Source organism: Hypanus sabinus, unplaced genomic scaffold (assembly GCF_030144855.1).
Source record: "Hypanus sabinus isolate sHypSab1 unplaced genomic scaffold, sHypSab1.hap1 scaffold_259, whole genome shotgun sequence".
NCBI lineage: Eukaryota > Metazoa > Chordata > Chondrichthyes > Myliobatiformes > Dasyatidae > Hypanus > Hypanus sabinus.
Genome location: NW_026780717.1, coordinates 566,947 through 584,392, shown reverse-complemented (window position 1 = coordinate 584,392; position 17,446 = coordinate 566,947). Strand labels below are relative to the sequence as shown.

General features: G+C 44.5%; 1 protein-coding gene across 1 annotated transcript; it reads left to right on the top strand.

Annotated features, from left to right (window-relative positions):
- Positions 1 to 8,958: 8,958 nt before the first annotated feature.
- On the top strand, positions 8,959 to 14,834 carry LOC132388045 (zinc finger protein 229-like). Its single transcript, XM_059960395.1, has 2 exons — positions 8,959 to 8,983; positions 11,319 to 14,834. Exon 2 carries the CDS (start codon positions 11,700 to 11,702, stop codon positions 12,957 to 12,959), a length of 1,260 nt encoding a protein of 419 aa, XP_059816378.1. The 5' UTR covers positions 8,959 to 8,983; positions 11,319 to 11,699; the 3' UTR covers positions 12,960 to 14,834.
- Positions 14,835 to 17,446: the final 2,612 nt, after the last annotated feature.

The window sequence follows — 17,446 nt, the reverse complement described above, 5'->3', positions numbered from 1 at the left end:
GAAGATGTTAGTTTGCTGTTAGGGAATGACCTAAAATTGTTCCTGCAGCGCTGTTGACAACTAAGACAACCGCTGACGACCCACAGATGGATTTTAACATTTATCCTTCCTGCGCAGGAACTCAAAGTATGGCTAAAAGTATGCCGACGCAGACGAATCTGTGCAGCATGATTCTGATACCCATGATAGCCAAAATCGGGATTCAGGTTATGATGACTTGTCAGGGAATTTCTGCCTTCATTGTTTCAACAGGATTCAGTCGTAAGTCTGATGAGAAAGATTTATCCCTGTCTAGGAAGGAGTTTATAGCAGAACAGAACCGAGACCCTGAGATTGAAGCTTTAAAAGAAACAGCCCTCTCAGATGATGAGATTAAGAATGTGCCAGTAGGGTATTATCTCATGATGAATTGTCAATGAGGAAGTGGAGGCCACCTGCTATACCAGCGAGTGAGGAATAGGAAATGGTTCACCAAGTTGTAGTTCCTAAAGTTATATGGCTGAAATTTTAACTTTGGCCCACAGTATGCCATTAGGTCGACATTTTGGAGTGAATAAAACTGTAAACAGTTATGTAATAATTCTACTGGCCTAATTTGAGGAAAGATGTTGTGACCTTTTGCAGAAGCTGTCGCACTTGTCAAGTTGTGGGTAAACCGAATCAGGTCACCCCAGTGGCCCCACTCTGCCCTATAACTGCATTCGGTGAACCCTTTTTAAAATTTATAGTGAGGGGAACCTTGTCCTTGTTAAAGGAACAGTGGATTGATGGGGATGTACATGTTAACTTGTTAGACTCTGTTTAGAAGTTCAAGAATAAACTACACCAAGTCTGTAGTCTAGTGAGACAAAACTTAAAGATCTCTCAAAACAAAATGAAGTGTTGGTTTGATAAGTGGGCTTGAGAAAGAAAATATCAGGTGGGAGATAAGGTGCTTGAAATAGTCTCTCAAATTAATGATCTGAATAATGCTATTAAAACACCCGACCAACGTAAACTAACACAGGTGGTACACATAAATATAATGAAGCCGTATTTTGACAAGCAGGCACCGTCTGTGAGTGTTGTTGTCAAAACATATTGAGAATGAAACAATCGACTCGTCTGAGAATTTTCACAAGCCAAACATGGTCCCAGTTAGGCTAATAAACTCGGTTGTTCCAGAAAACATTGCTAACGAGTTGGCTCATCTGCAGCCAAAGCAACAACAACAGCTGAAGGAAGTAATCCTGATGTTTAAAGATTTATTTCACGATGTTCCCAAGCAAACCACAGTCGCAGTACATGATGTAGATATTGGTCAAGCCAAACCGATTAAACAACACCCATATTGCATGAACGTCGAAAAGTGTAAATTGGCTGAGCAAGGAATTGAATATATGATGAAAATGGTATTATTAGTCCTTTGGCATCAGATTGGAGCTCACCCTGCGTTATTGTGCCTTAACCTGATGGTGGTGTTAGATTTTGCACTGATTATGGGAAGGTAAATGCAGTAACAAAAACAGAATCCTCTCCTATCCCTAGGGAGGATGATTGCATCAATAAGTCTGGAAAAGCTAAATTTCTTACAAAGATTGATCTGTTGAAAGGGTATTGGTGTGATCCATTGACGGACAGAGGTAGAGAAATTTCTGCATTTGTGACACCTTCTGGGTTGTATGAACACAATGTTTTCTCTTTTGGAAGGAAAAATGGTCCAGGATCATTCCAGAGAATGATTGATTCTGTAATTCCAGGGTTAGAACACACAGATGCCTATATTGATGACTTAGCCACAGGGAGTGACACTTGGGAAAAGCATATCTCTGCAGTCGAGAAGCCGTTTAACAGGCTTTCTCAGGACGACCTTACAGTTAGCTAAGAGTGAATTTGGCCATGCCACTGTGACCTGTCTTGGTTATGTTGTTGGTCAAAGCAAGTTGGCTCCTGTTCGGTCAAAAGTCCAGGCAATTTCTCAAGTTCCTATTCTGACTGATAAGAAGGCTCTTAGAAGGTTTCTGGGAATGGATGGATATTATCGTAAGTTCTGTAAGAACTTTGCTGCTATCGCTCTTTCTCTGACCAATCTCCTGAAGAAGCGTGAAAAGTATGTTTGGACCGAACCTTGTCGGGAGGCATTTGATCGATTGAAAGTTATTAATTGAGATTAGGCCAATCAATGTAGTGTTGTCAGCCAATTTCATTAGCAGGTTGGAGCTGTGGGTGGCAACACAGTGTTATGGGTGCACAGAGAGTAAAGGAGAGGGCCAAAGAGACAACACTGTGGGGTATGTGTGCTGAGGGTCAGAGAGACAGGAGATGGAGCCCACTCTTACCACCTGCCGGTGACCTGACAGGAAGTCCAGGATCCAGCTACACAAGGCAGGGTGAAGGCCGATGTCTCTGAGCTTCTTGTCGATACTTCACGCCTTTGTATGGCTACTGCTCTGCCCATGACTGCAAGGAACTGCAGAGAACTTTGGAGAGCAGAGAACATCAGAGAAACAAGCCTCCACTCCATGGACTCTCCGTACACTTCCCCTCCCTCGGAAAAGCAGGGCATGTACACAAAGAACCTCATAACCTGGACATTCTTCCTGCAAACCCGCTCCCCCATCGGGGAAGAGATACAGAAGCCTTAAAGCGAACCACCCGGCTCAAGGACGGCTTCCTGTCTGCAGTTATAAGCCAAATGAATGATAAAATGGACTCGACCTCACAATGTAACTCGACGTGACCCTGCACCATATGTCTATCTGCACTGCACTTTCTCTGCAGCCATAATGTTTGTTACAGTTATTGTTTTATCGTATATCAGCTCGATGTACCGTTGTAATGTATCGATCTGTGTGGATGGTATGTCAGGGAAGATTTTCACTGTCGTTCAGTACATGATGATAATAAACAAATTCCCCATTTTAATTGTGTGCAAATATTAGACAGACTGAGCTTTTGCTCTGGAACCACAGAAGGAAACTGAACTGTTGTCTTTTTGAGGAACGCAAATAAATAGAAAAGGCTTTAATCTCTCATTACGATCTGCGGTAACTGGGATCAGGTGACTGGTGGTGGGTCTCCCATATCAATATCAGAATCAAGTTTAATAGCACCGGCATATGTCATGAAATTCGTTCAGAAGTAGAACCTAATTTTTGACCATAGATTTTAACAATTGTGATTTAATATAAGAATATAACTATCACATTGTTAAATTATATAAATAGTACAAAATGAAAAAAAGATGTAATAAACTATTTTAATTGTGTGGAACTTTTTGACTGACTGGGTTGTTGCTTTGGAAGTAGTGGAGTGAAGCTTGACTGAACTGTACACATTTATGAGAAGCTCAGATAATTATAAAAAGCTAAATTCTCACATAAGTGGGTCAGACACCCAGAAACATCGGCAGCACTTCAGCAGGTAAAAACAGTGGAATGAAACATGCTGAAAATATTGCCGAAAAAAAACCATATTGTCCACCACAACGAGAGGACGTGACAGATCCGGATCTCACTGCCTTGTCTGAACGGGGAAAGATGAAGCTACACGTCCACGTAGATCAGTGACCCGCAGATGCTGCAGATCTGCAGAGAAACGTGAACAGGAAACGGGATCACATGGCCCCTTTGGTCTCTCACCCCCAGACAGATGTCCGTTTACCCACTACTCTGTGGAAAGACGCAAACGCCGCTCACATCTCCACTCACCTTAACTGGATTAGACATTTCAACCCCCAGGGAAAATATATCGTCTGTCCACTCTATCTATTCCTCTCGTAATCTTATAAACGTCCATCCAGTCTCACCCCAGCCTGCGCCGCTCTGGAGAAAACAACACAAGTTTGTCCAGCCTCTCGTTATAGCTCCTGCCCTCTAATCCAGGCAGTGTCCCGGTAAACCTCTTCTGCACCCTGTCCAAAGCCCCGACATCCTTCCGAGAATGGGGGCGACCAGAACTGTATGAAACACTCCAGATGTGGTCTAACTAGTTTTATAAAAATGTGTTCCAAACTGTGGCGTTTTAGAAACGAACCAGCAGCAATAGGGTTCACACTGGAGTCTGGTTTTGATGTTAACACCATTATCTTTAGTAGTATCGACTTATAATATAGTAACTTAACGAAATGAAGGGAAGTTAACAGTGTTATGTATATATGTGTGTAAATATATCTCCCAGACTATCGAGACTGAGGGAACAAAGCTCAGAGTCTTGAGATGGTAAATTAGGAAAGTTCAGTAATCCACGGAATAAATGATAGGAGAGAGATATTTGTAATCCAGGGTGAAACGTAGAGAAACGGCCGTTACTTCAACCAACCGCCGTCGAAGTTCTTATCCGCTGAATCCGTCCACAGACGAGTTATCAGCGAAGTGACCTGTCACAGGAATACCGTCTTCCAGGGGTTACCACACAACATACCCAGGCAAGGGTTAACACAAGATATTCCAAAATCCACTCCTATGGATTATACGAAGTGACAGCCACACACATTCGTTGTACCGATGATCAACCCACTCTTGTGGGCATAGGAGAGTTCCAAGCCTCGGCTGCGACTAACTGAAGCGATCAGCTTTTCCAGTCTCTCTCTCTCTCCCCCTCTCCCCCTCTTCCCCTCTCTCCCTCTATCTCCTGGCCGACTGCCTGTCTGCAGATCGCTCTCTCTCTCTGATGGTTCAGTCCACAGTCAGCGCTGTCAGCCTGTGACTGACGTCATAGTCCCGCCTCCTCACGCCGGCGCTCTTAAAGAAACAGTCACAGTACGACCGCAGGCTCGTAACAGCCGCAACACAACTTCCCGACTTTTGAACTCACTGCTTCAACTAATAAAGACAACCATGTCATTTGCCCTCTTAACCACCGGATCAATCTGTGCAGTCTCTTTCAGGGAGCGATGAACTTGGAGTCTAAGATCCCTCTGATCATCGACAATGCTCAGGGTTTTGCATTTAACAGTGTACTGTCGCATACATTCGACCTACCGAGTTGCCAAGATGATCATCACTAATCAAATCTCACTGAGATTTCTCAGGTCCTGTTGAATTTATTGCCAAGTGCTCAAGTACGGGAAGGTACAGGGACAGAGAAACACTGACTTGTGGCAGCATCACAGGCAAGTACATTCAGATAATACGCGGAACACAAATTATACGATTCTCTGTCAGTAACAATCTGTAAATATGTTTTATGTCATTAACGATATTTAAAATACATTGTGTCATGATCAATACTAAAATGTGCATTTGTGTCAATAACAGACTTGGAAATGTTGAATTTGTTCCCTGTCTCCATTCCTCCTGTAATCCACAACCAGCTCCTTTGTTTTCGTTACAATGAGGGAGAGGTTGTTTTCTTGACATGACTATGTCGGGGTGATGACTTCTTCTCTGTCGGCTGCCTCGTTATTATTTGGGATCCGGCGGATCAATGTACTGTGGTCAGCAAATCTAATTAGCAGATTGGAACCCGCCACTGCAGCCCCACGTTGCACTATGTACTGATTGCAAAGCTACGAAATTGCATGTGAATAGCCTCCCCTCCCCCAACTCCACACTTTCTGCGTCACCAGCAGATTGGGACATCTCACATCTCGCTGCCTCCGCCAGGACATTAAACTGTGAACAACTGTGGTCACGGACTGATCTCTGGGGAACTCCAAACGCTACCTCCTTCCAGTCTGAAAACGACCCACTCATCCAGACACACACTACCGGCAGTTTATCGATCTCCAACGAAAAAGCCTAATCACCGTCTCCCGATGTTCAATACCATTGCTGACTCTGAGTTTACCACCGTCGAATGCCGGGAGGGACATAATAATCAGGAAGTCTCTAGTCACAGCCGTGTGAATAAAATGTGATCTCAGTGGGTGTGTGGCGCATGCTCAGAATGCGAAGGAGACAGACAAACTGAGCCAAGTCACAGACTGATGAAGGGGAGGAATGATCCATTTTGATACAGAGAGGGAAGCGGAGAGTTTGATGTTCTGCCTGATGCCGGAACTGTGGCCAGTTGGAAGATGAAGTCTTGTTCCTCCAACTTGTTTTGAACTGTGAAAATGTTTTATTTATCAGAAGGCACCATGGAGACTAAAGTTATTTGAGTTGAAATGTTGTCCTTCACCCACCGACGTGCTTTGTAAACTTTTAACATTGCAGAAAAGGCAAAGGACTTGTCTATGGGACTCACAAACAGAACAGCTCGTTAGTTCCGCTATATCTGTCAGTTCACCAGCGCTTGAATGCCGCCGATCCTTGAATGTGGAGGCGGAGATGCTGGAGAAGACAGCGCCCCACTCGCGACAAGGAGAGCCCGAACACGTGTCCATGTACGTGATGTGATTGGATACATCGCCATGACGTTCAGAGCACTGTGACGTCATTCACCGGCTTTCATTTTGGAAGGGATTCAGTCGGCCATCGCAGATTCACCAACAGCTTCGCTCTGGGAAGCGGCCGTTCACCTGCTCCGTGTGTGTGAAGAGACTCATTCAGTTAGCCCACCTTGTGATGCTCCGGTGAGTTCACAATAAATAGTGGCCACATTTCTGTCCGGAGTGAGCATAGAGTTTTACTCAGTCATCCCAGCTGCTGTAACACCAGCAACTTCACAAATCAGCTCCGTGTTAAATGTTTCACCATCACGGTGACTGAAGGTTCATGAGGGACTGTTACTGTCAAATTCTGCAGTTCTTGCGGCTGCTCATGTACCCAGGACTGAACCCTGGTCCCTGAGCATTGGAGGAGTCTGTTCTGCTGATGTTAGTCTTAATCTAGACTGGCTTTTAATATTGTGGATCTGTGAAAGATAAATCAGTTCTGTATCAAATCCCCTGTCTCAGGTACTTACTATCTGTACCACTCTCACACTGTACACTAAGAGAGGCCACTCAGCCCATCTGGTCCCTGCCCAAGTTTCTGTTTCATATCAGTATATGCCGTTCCCCTCTCACTCTCCCTGAGATTACAGGTTGCAACTAGTTACCACTCTGTGGGATAGGAGATTTCCCTTGAATTTCATAAAATCACAGAAATCTATAACATATAACCGATGCTTTGGCCCAGAATGTTGTGCCGACCATGTAACTTACTCTAGAAAATGCTTAGAATTACCCTACTGCATAGCCACCCATTTTCCTAAGCTCCATGTACCTATCTGAGAGTCTCTTAAAAGACCCTATTGTATCCGCCTCTACCACCGTCGCTGGCAGTGCATTCCACACAGACATCAGTCTGCTTAAAAAGAAATTAGCTCTGACATCTCCTCCGTACCTACTTCCAGGCAGCTTAAACCGATTCCCCCTCGTGTTAGCCGTTTCAGCCCTGGGAAAAAGCCTCTGACTATCCACACGACCAATGCCTCTCATCATCTTATACACCTGCATGAATTCCCTGCATGATTTTCTCCGGGCTGAACAAGACGATGAGCTCACTGTGGTTGTGACGTTGTTCAGGGCTCCGGACGAAGTTGGTTAAACTCCTTCTTCTCCGCTCTTTTCAACGTTTTGGGCCATTTTCACCAATTTTAAAGGACTGTGCCTCAGACAGCTGGGTTGTTGCAATTGTTACGTACCAGCAGCAATAGATCACTAACGGAGTCTGGTTTCGATGTGAAAACCACTATGTTTATTAGTTTCCACTCCAAATATAAAAGATTAAAGGAAATAAACAGAAGTTAACAGTGTTATGCGTATATATAGCTCCCACAATATCAAGCTTGGGAAACAATGCTTAAAGTCTTCAGATGGGAAAGTGGAAAAGTTCAGTAATCCACGGAAAATGTGAGTGAGAGGAGAGACTTGTAAATCCACACGAAAATGTAGAGAGAAGGCAATTTGCGAAGAATTTCACACACATTCCACGCTGGGTAAACGAAATAACAGTCGCCGAAGATCTTATCCGTCGATTAGTTCCGAAATCCACTTAGAAATATCACCAGGTGACAGTCACAGGAATATCGTCTTCAAGTGGTTACCACAGAACACCCCGATTCCAGGTAAGGGCCAACAAAAGTGATACCCCAGGATACTCCAGCAAAACCACACATATGGATGATGCGAAGTGACAGTCACACATCCGTTGTGCACTGCGTGCCGATGATCAGATTAACCCAACCTTTTGGGCATGGAACAGTTGTAGCCTATAGCAGTCACACGCTGAAGTTCGTTCGTTCGTTCTCTCTCTCTCTCTCTCTCTCTCTCTCTCTCTCTCTCTCTCTCTCGTTGCCGCAGTGTGTGACTGACGTCACAGTCCCGCCTCACTCAGGCAGTTAAAACGACATTCACAGTGAACGAAACTGCGGTCGCGCAACACAATGCCCCTCTAAATTGTGACAGCAGACTCGCGGGTGAAACTTCGATGGAGCAGAATCAGAAACCAAATTGTTGCCGGCCTGAGTCAGGGGCTCCAGAGAGAGATGGGGTCTCGAGTTTACGAGGAGGAGGAGGAATCAGACCAGCTGGATATGGTTACAAAAGTAACATTTGGAAACTAGTTGACCGGAAAAATTGGTGGTTAATTTCTGGAAAATACTGCCGGAAATCAACAAATCAGGCAGCAAGTGTAGAGAGGAAATAAATAGACAACCTTTAGACCGAGCCTCTTCAGCATGCCTACACTGTGGACTCCGCTGCTTAGTTGCTGCCTGAACTGCAGAGTTCCTCCAGAATTTTGTGTGTGTGCGTCTCTGTATTTCCAGCAACTGCAGAATATCCTGTGTTTTATACCTGCGTTTTACTTTGGCATTAGCTACAAGTTGAAATTGAGTATATTGTTTCTGGAAGCCGCTTTCTGCATTAAAACAGCTGCAGATTTCTCTATACACACACGAAAAAAACTGAGGTATGGACATTGATCCGCTGCTTGCAGAAATCTTTAATGGCACCCACATTACCCAAAAGGTCCTGCGTTTATCAATTTTGACCAGCTTTGAAACACCGATGAAATGCGCAGGCGTCAGGGCTGTGACGTCTCCGAATGCGCACAGTACACAGAAGGCCCTGCGGGTAAGAGCGATTGTCAGTCTTTCTATCTTAAACACCAATTTCAGGGCAATTCCTGTGAACTTCGAAAACCGTGACCCGCAATCGCAGGACAGCCCTGCCCTCTTCCCTCTCTTTCAGCCCCACGATCCGTACACGGGCCCCGGGGAGCTTCCAGCTGATGAGGGAATGGGAACCGATGGATCTCTCAGACAGAGCTAAGCTCCAGCTATCTAAATGCAAGGATTAGGAACTTCGAGAAAGGGAACAAAATCTTTTACATCACCAGTTGAGAAAATCACCTTTGTTCTACCTCCAATCACTAACAAGAGAAAATCTGCAGATGCTGGAAATCCAAGCAACACATACACAATACCGGCGGAATTCAGCATTAGTACTCTTTTCCATAGATGCTGCCTGTCCTGCTGATTTCCTCCAGCATTTTGTGTGTGTTGCTTGTTCCTCCTCCTTTTGTTCAGGACTTTTCTACCCGTGACGACATGTTTTGTCCCATTCTCTCTGGTTACATAATTATATCAAACACCCTTGCCCTGGGAAACAAGCAACTTTCACATCACAAATGTGCCAGGCTCCAATGAGACAGACTACTGCCCTTCCCTTCATATTCATTGGCATTGCCATCACCGAGTTCACCACCGTCAGTCACCTGGGGGAGAGTTCAGGGGAAATATTTATGTAGAATGCAGAAACTGGTGACACCTGTGTGCATGTGGTGGTGCTAAAGTTGCTGGAGAATTTACAAGTGGGAAGCAGTGGACTGATATTTTGGAAATCTGTCTTTTTAAAGTGTAATTTAGCTAACAAACCACATATGGACACTGCAAAAGCTTTGGTGAGAAAATCCTTCATTAGCCGTTACAGGCCTGCTACATAGGTTGTGTGAGAGTGCAGATGAACTGGATGGAACCCAGAGATCAAAGTTCCTATTGACAGTGAAAATGAATACATCTGAATCTGATTAAAATACACTGTGCATATGTCACTGGCTAAAAAGGCACAATACAAGCTTTACATGCACACTGGTCATTACAAATTAGAGGGGACATTGGCGGGAAGGGGGGGAGACCTCCAGTGTCCCTGATGCCCTCACCTACATGATGTGCTTCCAGCTGCAGCTTATAGCCCTGAACTTTGGATCTTGAAATGGATGAATTCCGGATCATCCAGGAGTTGGAGGAGGTGATAGATATGACATGAAGAGAGATGAGTTACACCCAAGGTGCAAGACACAGGAAACTGGATGAGAGTCAGGAAGGGGAGTGAGGTTAAATAGCCATCGCCGAGTACTCTTGTTGCTATCCCACACAACAACAGGTGGACCACTTTAGAAACTGTTGGGGGGAATTACCTGGCAGAGGAAAGTCAAAGGGGTGCTAGGGGATTGGTTAGTTAGGGGAACAGGACAAGAGGGGACTAATATCCTAGTAGTAAAGCTTGCTAATGTTGGGGGGGTGTGATGTGGTTAAAATAAGTTGTAGGGGGAATGGGAGCCAGAATGACAGAACAGATACTGGAGAGGGTGAATTGAATTGACTTTATTGAATACATACTTCATAAACATGAGGAGTAGAAAACTTTACGGTACGTCTCCATCTAAATGTGCAAAATGTAATTTATAGTAATTTATAATAGATAGTGTGTACAGAGGACAGTCAATATAACATCGAAATGCAATTGTATCAGCATGAACTAATCAGTCTGATGGCCTAGTGGAAGATGATGTCCCAGAGCCTGTTGCTCCTTTTGCTGTGGTACCATTTCCTGGATGGTGGCAGCAGGAACAGTTTGTGGTTGTGGTGAATTTGGTCCCCGATATCCTTTGGGCTCTTTTTACACACCTGTCTGTGTAAGTGTACTGAATAGTGGGAAGTTCACATCTACTGATGAGCTGGGCTGTCCGCACCACTCTCTGCAGTTTCCTGCGATTAAGGGAAGTACAGTTCCCATACCAGGCAGTGATGCAGCCAGTCACAATGCTCTCAATTGTGTCCCTGTAGAAATTCCTCAGTGGCCCCATCTCTAAGTTCTAAATACTGTCTGAGGTGAAAGCTGTGCTGCTGTGCTCTTTTCACAACACAGCCGGTACGTACACACCATGTGAGATGCTTGGTGATGTTTACAGATGGCAGAAATGCCCTATTATTATAGAGACAGGAAGAGCATCAGAGAATTTAATGGTCATTCCAGATACCAGCACTGTGCCAAGGTACAAGATTATTTCTCTCTCCAACTTGAGTTAAACTTTACTGTGATGTCAGATCTCACCTTGACAACTCAAGTGATTTCATCTGAAATGTTGTCCTTCACCCATTGATGGATTTTGTAAATCTTTTCACAGGTTAAAAATGACAAGGAATTTGTCTACGGGAATCTCAAACACAACATGCCAGTTTTGCTGTCTCTGTCCAGATATTTAAGAGAGGAGCAAGGGATTCACTCAATCATCCTTCCTGCTCAGACTGTGGGGAAGGATTCACTCAATCATCTGACCGACTGGTGTGCCCGTCATTTGCTGGGACACTGGGAATTGATTTAGTCAGTCATTTCAACTGAAGGTACATCAGCAAGTTCACACAGGGCAAGGCCATTCATCTGTTCTGTGGTTGAGAAGGCATTCATTTGGTCATACCACCTGTGGACACACTGGTCACTTCTCTCTAGGCAGAGGCTTGTCATCTGCTGAATTTTTGGGGAAGGATTCACTCGGTCATCTGACCTAATGGCTCACCAGCGAGTTCACACTAGGGAGGGGCCGTTCACCTGCTCAGTCTGTGGGAAGGGATTCACTAAATCATCTCACCTGCTGAGACACCAGTCAGTTCACACTGGAGAGAGGCCGTTCACCTGCTCAGACTGTGGTAAGGGGTACATTTGCTCATCCCAACTGAAGGTACATCAGCGAGTTCACACCGGGGAGAGGCCGTTCACCTGCTCAGACTGTGGGAAGGGATTCACTCAGTCATCCGACCTACTGGCACACCGGTCAGTTCATACTGGAGAGAGGCCATTCACCTGCTCAGAGTGTGGGAAGGGATTCACTTGCTCATCTCACCTATTGAGACACCAGTCAGTTCACACTGGAGAGAGGCCATTCACTTGCTCAGACTGTGGGAAGGGATTCACTTGCTCATCTCATCTACTGAGACACCAGTCAGTTCACACTGGAGAGCGCCCGTTCACCTGCTCAGACTGTGGGAAGGGGTTCACTTGCTCATCCGAGCTGAAGGTACATCAGCGAGTTCACACTGGGGAGAGGCCATTCACCTGTTCAAACTGCGGGAAGGCATTCAATCAGTCATCTGAACTGAAGGTACATCAGCGAATTCACACTGGTGAGAGGCCATTCACCTGCTCAGACTGTGGGAAGGGATTCACTTCGTCATCTCAACTGAAGGTACATGAGCGAGTTCACACTGGGGAGAGGCCGTTCACCTGCTCTGATTGTGGGAAGGGATTCACTTTCTCATACAAACTGAAGGTACATCAGCGAGGTCACACTGGGGAGCAGCCATTCATCTGCTCAGACTGTGGGAAGGGATTCACTTGCTCATCCCAACTGAAGGTACATCAGCGAATTCACACTGGGGAGCGGCCGTTCACCTGCTCAGAGTGTGGGAAGGGATTCACTCAGTCATCTGAACTGAAGGTACATCAGCGAGTTCACACTGGGGAGAGGCCATTCACCTGCTCAGTGTGTGGGAAGGGATTCACTCAATCATTTAAACTGAAGGTACATCAGAGAGTTCACACTGGAGAAAGGCCATTCACTTGCTCAGACTGTGGGAAGGGATTCACTCAGTCATCCATCCTAATGGCTCACCAGCAAATTCACAGTGGGGAGCAGCCGTTCACCTGCTCAGACTGTGGAAAGGGATTCACTCGGTCATCCCAACTGAAGGTACATCAGAGCGTTCACACTAGAGAGATGCGGTTCACCTGTCCAACTATGGGAAGGGATGCACTCAGTCATCCATCCTAATGGCACGCCAATGAGTTCACAGTGGGGAACGGCCGTTCACCTGCTAAAACTGCAGGAAGGGATTCAATCAGTCATCTGAACTGAAGGTCATCAGCAAGTTCACACTGATGAGAGTCCGTTCACCTGCTCAGCCTGTGGGAAAGGATTTGCTTGCTCATCCCAACTGAAGGTACATCAGCGAATTCACACTGGGGAGTGGCCATTCACCTGCTCAGACTGTGGGAAGGGATTCACTCAATCATCTGAACTGAAGGTACATCAGCGAGTTCACACTGGGGAGTGGCCATTCACCTGCTCAGACTGTGGGAAGGGATTCACTCAGTCATCCATCTTAATGGCTCACCATTGAGTTCACAGTGGGGTGAGGCCGTTCACCTGCTGCGAATGTGGGAATGTATTCACTCAGTCATCTAAGCTCATGTAACTCTCGCTTCAGCTAGCAGCTTAATATACGGGGTGATAGCCCCCACCTCAGCCCGGTCAAACTTAAGAAATCTCGTTTGGGTGGATGCTGCTTGAGGTGTCCCCGTTACAAATTAGTATGCTGAAATAACAAACAGTAAACAATATGTGATTAAATGATTGAGCTTTATAATTCTTACTTTGACCATTGCATTAGTAAGGAAAATTTTAAAAAAAGAAAAAGTGCTCACTCTCTCCATTTGCATCTTTTCATGTCTCCCTGGCAAAAGACCATGAAAATCTCTCTCCCAGACTCACAAGAACGAACATTTCTGTCATTGTATAGTCCCGCACTCCAAAACCCTGTTATCTCGAGTCGTAACCTAAACATTGCTGTTACAGAGAAACCACTACCTCAGCAGTGAAACATTACAGAAAGGCCATTACATCAGCAGTGAAACCTTAGAGCATGTTATACTTGTGACACACTACGGGGTTCACACTGGGGAGAAAGTTTCAATAAGCTGAATGCTGGATATTTGTCCATCACCATTGCTGAATGCAATTTCGAGACTGTCTGTCGGTGCTGAACTCTGCAATTATTGCTGCTGCTCACCACACCCAGTTCTGTACCCTGGTCACTGGGCATGGGGGGAGTTTTTTCTGCTGCACATTCACCTTTAATGGAACTGGAATTTAATATTCTGGGTCTAAGACAAATAATTCAGTTCTATTTTGAATTCTGTCTTCAGTATTTAGGTTTCACACAACTAGTGTACAGTAGAGAGTCAACTCAAGCCAGCTGGACCCTACCAGTGATTCAGTTCCATGACATTCCTTTTTAATCCTCCCCTGTTATTCATATCTCACTCTCCCTGGGTGGTGAGATCCACCACTGGATCCATTGTCCAGTGGTGATGGATTTCGATCAAAAACCTCTCTGTGGTGAAGAGGATTCCTTTGAGTTTTCTGCAGAGTGAAGATGTCGAGGAGAAGGGAATCAGCAGCAGGGCATGGCAACGAATGACAGAGTAGTTACATTCAGAAGCTGATTGACACGAGAAAATCTTTTGTTTGTCTGACTGAAGACAAACTATACCCATGGTGAGCTGCTCCACTGGTCGAGGAACCTGTGTGCATTGGGAAATGCTTTATCTATTGAGGGAGTTGTTTCTGCTTGTTTATCCTGTAATATTATATCCGGATGGTTATTACGGACTGTCCTATCTGAAATAATGTATTGATTAACGTATAGTTTTGTCACCATCTCGTCTTCTTAGATTGTTGGGATGTCTCCCATGGAGGGTCATACTCATTCCACTGGTTAATGTTTTCTTCCAGAGTGATAATTCATTTTTCTGAGTTGGTCTCTCATTTAAGTATTCTGTTCTGTATTTCTCATCACGATTGCATATACACACATGGAGTGCTGAATCCAGTTCATTTTTGATTAAAACATATACTTAGAAGTTTTATCTGACTGTTGTGTGATTTTTTTTTTAATTTCATGTGTGTTATTTCTCTTCCTCCTTCTGTCCAAGGTAGTGTTAATCTAAGTGAGTTTGAGTGTAAATTGTCTTTTCTAATATTTTCTTAAGTTCTTTATCTTTCTAAATTTTACTGTTTGAAATAGGACCAAGATATTTTTATTTTAAAAAAGTCAACGTCGGTATTGATGAAAGTGTTTATTGCCTGTGTTGTATTTGTTAATTATTGAGCTCTGTTTGGTTGTTTTTTTTTAAAGCCTTGAACTAAATTTTGTCAAAGGTTTTCCCTATTTTACACAATTTTCTATTTTCTTAGCTTGTTGATATTCCAGATACGTGGGTGTCAAGAGTCCCGGTGAAGGGTCTTGGCCTGAAATGAAATCCATAGATGCTGCCTGACATGCTGAGCTCCTCCAGCACTTTGTGTGTAGATTTCTAGCATCTGCTGGTCCTCTTGTTCCCCAGATACTTACGTTTCTTGAAAGAACAAGCCAAGAACACGCTGGTTGTGGGGTTGTGTGGCTCTGTTGGTAAAATATTAAATAGAATCATTAGAAAAAGGTGGCATCAGGTTGGAACGTGTAGAACCTCTGTGGGTAGAATTAAGGAGCAGCAAGTGTAAAAAAAAATCCCTGATGGGAATTGTATAGAGACCTGCAAACAGTAGTAAGTATGTGGTCCACAAATTACAATGGAAGATGGAAAATGCGTGCCAAAAGGGCAATGTTACAATAGTCATGGGGGATTGTCATGCAGGTGATTAGGAAAATCAGGATGGTGTTGGTCTCAGGAGGAGGAATTCCTCGAATGCCTACAAGATGCTCTTTTAGAGCAGCTCGTGGTTGAGCCCGCTTGGGGATCAGCTATTCTGGATTGGGTGTTGTAATGAACCGGAATTAATTAGGTCACTTAAGTTCAAAGAACCCTGAGGGGCAAGTGATCTTAATGTGATCAAATTCACCCGGACATTAGAGAAGGAGAAGCTAAAGTCAGATATGGAATAAAGAGTATTAGAGAGGTATGAGAGGAAAGTTGCTGAAAATTGATTTGAAAAGAACACGGGCAGGGATGAAAACAAAAGAGCAATGGCTGGAATTTCTGGAAACAATTCGGAAGGCACAGGATATACACATTGCAAAGAGGAAGTAGTATTCTAAAGGTAAGGTGATAAAACCGTGGCTGATAAGAGAAACCGAAGACAACATAAAAACCAAAGAGAGGGCACAGAACAAAAATTACTCGGAAGTTAGAGGATTGGGAAGCTTTTAAAAACTGACTGAATGCAACTATAAGAAGGAAAAGATGGATTACACAGATGAGCTAGCCAGTAATATTAAAGAAGATACCATTTTTTTCTTCAGGTACATATAGTGTAAAGAGAAGCAGATGTGGATATCGGACCACTGAAAAATGATGCTGGACAGTTAGTAATGGCGTGGGGGTGCAAGGTGGTGACAAATGAACTGAATAAGTCTTGTACATCACTCTTATCTCTCGAAGACACTGGCAGGAATATGGAAGTCCCAGATGTCAGTGGTCAGAAAGTGTAAAGATACCTTACACAGGAGAAGGTTCTTGGGAAACAGAGATGGTCTGAAGGTAAATAGGTCACCTGGACCAGATGGTATACACCCCAGAGATCTGAAAGAGGCCGAAGAGATGTGGAGGCATTAGCAATGATCTTTCGAGAATTGTTAAGGAAATAAAATCCAAAGAAGATTTTTCCTTCACTGCTCCCCCTCTCCCAGTTCCACCCATCACCTACTACTACTTCCACCCCTTCACCCCCACACTGCTTCCTCTGACGTCTCATCTTTTTAGTTCGCAGTCCTGATGAAGGGTCCTGGCCCGAAACGTCGACTCTTTACTATTTCCCATATGTGCTGCCTGGCCTCCTCGGTTCCTCCAGCATTTTGTGTATGTGTTGCTTGGATTTCCAGCATCCACACATTTTCTCCTGTTTTTCATAAGTACAAAAGCGGGGTTATATAATATAGTAAGAAAACAGTGGGAAGTTAGAGGATTGGAAAGCTTTTACATAACCAGTAGGAGACAAATAAATTAAAACACAGGAGAGACATGATGAAAAATTAAGGTAAGTGAGCCAATAATATCAAGTATCAAAAGTTGTTCAGATATATAAAAAGTAAAAGAGAGGCAAGAGTTGATATTGTACCGCTGGAAGATGATGGTGGCGAGTTTGTATCAGAGCAAAGAAATCGCGGCCAAATGTAATAAGTATTTCGTGTCAATCTTCACTGTGTAAGACACTCGCAGTATAAGACTATCAGACATAGGAGCAGAATTAGGCCACTCAGCCCTATCGAGTCTGCTCCGCCGTTCTATCATGGCTGATCCCGGTTCTCACTCAACCCCATACACCTGTCTCCTCGGCATATCCTGTAATGCCCTGACTGATCTGTAAACTATTAGCTTTTGCCTGAAATGTACTCACGGACTTGGCCGCCACCGCCACCTGTGTCACAGAATTCCGCAGATTCACTGCTCTCTGACTAAACAAAATCCTCCTCAACTGCTCTAAAAGGTTGCTCCTCAGTTTTCAGGCTGTGCCCTCTGTTATGGCTACACCCACCATAG

What these genes read in the sequence shown, in the direction of transcription:
- LOC132388045 (XM_059960395.1), top strand. Translation starts at nt 11,700, where the DNA reads ATGGCTCACCAGCGAGTTCACACTAGGGAGGGGCCGTTCACCTGCTCA.